Raw genomic sequence first — 5376 nt, forward strand, 5'->3', positions numbered from 1 at the left:
GGAATGATTAATCTTTAAGCTGCCTTTTGTGTTCATTCTACTATTCCATTACTTTAAGATTGACCGAGTGTAAGCAAGTCCATATCAACAACTTGTAATCTTTCTTATGCTTTCATTTCATATAATTGCAAATTTGCTCTATTTATTATCATTTATGCTAGATATGACTATCATAATTATAACACGCTCGGGCATGGAATATGTATGGGGTTCTAAAATTCTTGCAAGCATTGATCGAAAAATCTTCAATCATTCAGATTTTAGAGCAGGAAAAAGGAGTTGAACAGCTTACAAGTTACAACTACAGATGGATATGATGATAATGGTGGAAGTAGTGTCCTAAAAATGGTTTGGGGTTACTTCAACATGGTTGAGTTGAATTCTGATTTCCCAAAATTTCCTGAAGTGATGGTCAAACCTCTTACTGAGTGTTACATTAGAGAAGCTGGTGTGATGATTGATGATTCTTGAAAGAAACCTTGCACATGCAGTATTTTGATTATCAAACATTGAAATCTGAGTTATAGAATTGAAAGCTTCATAGTATATTAGTATTTCACCTAAATCTAGCAAAGGTTATCACATAAATTATCATAACAAACAAAAGCTCGATGCTAAATCATAATAATTGAAGAATATGGCACAAACTACTGATGCATACCTTTTTTTACGGAGCAGATGCACATGTAGCAAAAGATGATCAAAATATGATCTTTCTGGTCCATTCTTGTAGACAAAGAACTTTTTTTTTTCAAATACAATATCATATTCAACTTTTGTCCCTGGTCATATTCCATTCAACATCAGAATCATCACTAGGTTCAGAGATTCCTGTAAAGATATCATCAGTAATATCATCTATGTAGATTCGTGGCCCCAAATCCTTCTTCACAAAAGTATTCTTCTTTGGGGCTTCCCTACTATTGAAATGGTTCTGAACATTACTTGAGGCATCATGGAGAGGTGAAAAAGGTGTCCACTTTGAGTTCGTTTTAGCTGTTTTTGGCAGATGTGAGATTGAAACCCCTAAAGGGTAGTATCCCCAACAATAGAAATAGTCTTCCTGGCCTTCTGCCATTAATGGTGGGGAGGAAATACCTACAGCCTGAAATGCCCTTTTACAGTTGTCACAACGGATGGTGCACTCTGCATAGATCCTTTGATACTCATACATGTAGAAACAGTAAGGACATGCAGTCCAAAATGTAGGCGACTCATCCACATTCTCAGCTTCTGCTTCTGTTTCTGTTTCAGTTTCCTCCTCCTTTGCACCATTGTTACTATTAACTTGATTAGGAGAATGAACAGGACCAGCATCTTGTTCTACCCATGCTTCTTGTTGTTGGGGCTGCAATGGAGGTTGCTGTTTCTGGTGTGGCTGCTGTGGCTGTGACAGAGATGGTGCTTGTGGCCAAGATAACGGAGGTTGTGGTGGTGCTGCAGGAGGCGGAGTTGCGGATTGCATAGATGGCTGCGGCTGAGGAGATTGTGGTGGATTTTGTTGATACGGTGTAGACATGACTTCTAAAGGCTCAACCTGTGGCTGAAACAATTGCTCCTGCTCATGATGCTGAAACAATTGCTCATCCTCCTCGTGAACAGGTGCAGATTGATTTCGTGACAGAAAATTATGCTGCTGCGACTCCTGCTGTTGATGAGTTTGTTGTACCCTAGTTTGAAACGTCTGCTCTTGCTCCGGCGATTTCTGCTGATCCGACCCCATATAGTCAATCGAAAAAAAATTGTGTTGTTCTTGCTGCTGCTGCTGCTGTTCCTCGAGATTAAACCCTATAGTGTTCATCTGCAGTTGCGGCGGAAAATCAAGCTCCGAATCATACATAGATTTCCTCATAGGGTTCGACAACACGGCCCAAGCTTCGTTAACAATCTGAAACGCTTGATCGGAGTAAGGGAACCGATTTTGATGAGGGTTTAGGATGAAGGCGAGCATTTGGTACTGGGAGGCGATGTGGTCCGTGTCCTGAACAAACTGGACGAGTTGAAGGATCCCGTAAAAATCCGGCTGCTGCACGCCATTATTTCCGACGACCTGTTTCTCGGCAGCGATGAGCGTATCAACAACTGCTAGGATCTGATCAGCAGCTTCAAGTCTGGGGTCAGACTCTCGTGCTCGGATCGCAAATGTCTTGGAGCCGACTAGGTCGTGGCTCATAAGCAGTTTCTCGGCGATACCCAGCCACCGTTGCGCCTCCGCCCGTGCTATGAAGATATGGGGATCCATCGTTTCTCTTACCCAGATCAAAGTGCTTGTCTATCTAAAAATAAAACCACACTCTGAAAGTGCTCGTTGAGGCCGTTGGTGGGGGGGTAAGACAAAAGTTCTAAAGTGTGGCCTCAAATGGGTGGGGTAGCATCTCTTTTTTAAAAGATATGATATTTCATTTAAGAAATTGTTCGCAATTATTATATTATGAAATTTTCATAAAAGTACTTAAATTTAATAAAAATTAATTTTTAACTTTTAACTTTTTTTAAGAGAAAAACTCAATAAACCAGTTAATTTTTTTCATTTTAGCCGATACATTTTCAGCATGTTGCTTGCTGAGGTGGACTATCAAGCTTTGGGGAGTAGCTCGTGCTACTCGGAGCGCCAAGGCGCTAAACACCGCCCTCTGGCTTGGCTTGTGCAAGGGAACTCATCGGATTGAACTCGTCAGGCCTCTAGTGAGTGAGAGAGAGAGAGAGAGAGAGAGAGAGATGTGGATTGTCAAGCTTTGGGGAGTGGCTCGCGCTACCCAGATCGCCAAGTCATGCCAGAGGAACTAAACACCGCCCTCTGGCTTGGCTTGTGCAAGGGAGCACGTCGGATTGAACTCATCAAGGAGAGAGAGAGAGAGAGAGAGAGAGAGAGAGAGAGAGAGAGTTAAACCTTTTGGTTAGGTGGTTAGCATTTGACTAGGAATAAACACAATTTTGACCAGCTTTAAAAAAATAAAATAAAATAATAACCATTTTGTAAATAATAATAATAATAATAATAATAATAAACCTTTGTTTTTTTAAATTTCAAATTTTGAGTATCTCTTACAACCACTCTAAATAGACACCTAAACCTCAACATTTCACCACACATAATACCATTCTTTTCTGTCAAAAAACTTCTCAATTCACCAAAAACAATGTCTTCACCTAACCAAACCAAAATGCCAAGGAGAAACAAAAAAAAATTGCAAACCCTAACAACACATCTTTACCAAAACCTTTTATCACCGACTTGTTATCAACGTTCACTCAATCAAACCATCCACTAACCCATTAGTTATTATTATTCGATTATCGCTCTACAGTTGTATCCACTCCATTCATACTCTTCTCGATTCTAATCTTAACCCATACCATTTTTCCAACCCCAGCCCCAAACAAATTTTCAATCCTAACCCTTATCCGATCTAAATCTCGAACTTGATCTGTTTGATTCGGTACAAAAACCCAATTCATTTCCCAACCCTAACCCCACACAAATTTCCAATCTGAACCCCACCATCTAGTTGTTAAGTCTACCGATTGTCTCGATGGAAGAGCTTTTCAACCTGTTCAAGAAACCAAAGTTGACCCCAAAGGAAAAGGTTAAAAAAAGCAAGGAGAAATGCCAAGGATAGACGGTGTGACAACTATCAATTTTCGGTCAAGTCAAAGTCAAATAAAGTGAACAAGTCAAACCAGTCTACTCAATTAACCCTTGTGTACTAGGGCTTACGTTAGGTAATTTCTGTACAACTCACTATTATGATGAGAAAACACATTTGGAAAATCCATGTGATTGAATTTCCTAAGCCTTAAATACGGTAAACCATGAACCAAAGCGATAAAACACTAATGCACACTCATCGGGAGTGTGTAAGACGCTAAAACGTGGCGTAACGGGGTTTACAGACCTTGCATTGCGAAGTCGGACACTCAAAAAGGTCACAAACGAAACCTCTCTCAATCGTTTTCACTCTATCTCTTTCTATTTGAAATCTCTCCCAAATCTCTCTCAATAGTTCCCGTAACTTTTAGAAGTCATTCGGGTCATTCCGACCCTTAACCGGGTCAAAAATCGCTTAAAACGAGGTTAGAACGGGCGAAAGGATCCGGAACCTCCCCTAGGGCCGAAGCCTCTTAGAGGTCGGACCCTCTTGGGCTGGAATCGAAGCGTGCGAGCCGCAGCCCCGACCGCAGCAAGCGAGTCGCAACCATGCCCGCATTAGAACCCCCTCAGACCACAGCCTCCTCCCCCAGATCCTCACATGTTGTTCGGTTCTTGGCTGCTGAGGCCGAGACCTCGCCCAAAATTCCGAAATTTCCTCTTTTTCTCCCGGTTTTCGACCACAACTCCGTTTTAAGCCCGTTTTTCATCATTTTAAAGCGGAATTTTCACCCAAATTCATATTTTGTCATATAAGGACCCATATATTCATAAATTCAACATATTTTTAAGGAAATCTTTATTAAAGAATAAAATCTATTAAATAAGATCTTGTGGTAGAGTGTTGACTTTAACTTAGTGTGTAACACCCCACTCCATGGCCAACTATTGTCCCCCACCATAATTAGTCATTCAAGGGTACTTTCCCCACCATTTGACCAATCAAAGGCTGAAAACTCACCCTCTCTCCTCATTCTTACTCATTTCTTTCATTTCCACCAAAGATCAAACACATCTTTTCTCTCAAATTCTCTCATATAATTTTGAGATTTCCAAGCCATTTGTTCAATCTTTCCATCTTCATTTGGTAAGTATCATCACCCTCCTTATGGTCATTACATTTCCTTTTACACAAATCATTGACTCCTTACACAAACTCCATCATTATTGTGTTAGATTCTCAAATCTTCAAGTGATCCTTCAAGTGTTCTTGAGTTGAACACTTCATTTCTTCAACATTCACCCACTGAAATCACATAAGTTGAGTTCATATCCCTATCTTTTCATGTTTTTCTTAAGTTTTAAGGGGGGGGGGGGGGGGGAATACAAGTTAAAACACTAAGAACACAACTAAACTCATTTAATAGCCTTCATCAGAAAAGTTTACCCCCATTCACGGACTGTTTTGGTCGACTTAAACATTTTTGTTTTCAAAACTGTATTAGATGCGAATAGTTCAGGTTTATACCTTTAAAATGACTACTTCCACATCTCCACACGATTTTTCTACGATATATGGTGAGTTTTACAAAACTGCTTATCATTTCAGAAACAAATTGGGACCAGTCTGTCAATATGAACCTTTTAAGACTAGTTAAAGACTCCTAAAAATCATAATAAAAATTATGAATAAACTAGACACATTTTTTGAACTTCCAGAATTTACGGAATCAGTTTTCAACTTCATATGAGTTTTCTATGATTTTTCTAAAACAGCGCAGAAAGGA

At 39.9% G+C, this 5376-nt stretch overlaps 1 protein-coding gene across 1 annotated transcript; it reads right to left on the reverse strand.

Moving 5' to 3' along the window:
- Positions 1-205: 205 nt before the first annotated feature.
- LOC145004327 (uncharacterized) lies at positions 206-2326 on the reverse strand. The gene is made up of 2 exons (XM_078963216.1): positions 662-2326; positions 206-478 (listed from the first exon to the last, which is right to left on the reverse strand). Exon 1 carries the CDS (start codon positions 2240-2242, stop codon positions 770-772), a length of 1473 nt encoding a protein of 490 aa, XP_078819342.1. The 5' UTR covers positions 2243-2326; the 3' UTR covers positions 206-478; positions 662-769.
- Between the last annotated feature and the right edge of the window lie 3050 nt (positions 2327-5376).

Source organism: Lactuca saligna, chromosome 7, assembly GCF_052625555.1.
Source record: "Lactuca saligna cultivar CGN05327 chromosome 7, ASM5262555v1, whole genome shotgun sequence".
Classification (NCBI taxonomy): Eukaryota; Viridiplantae; Streptophyta; class Magnoliopsida; order Asterales; family Asteraceae; genus Lactuca; species Lactuca saligna.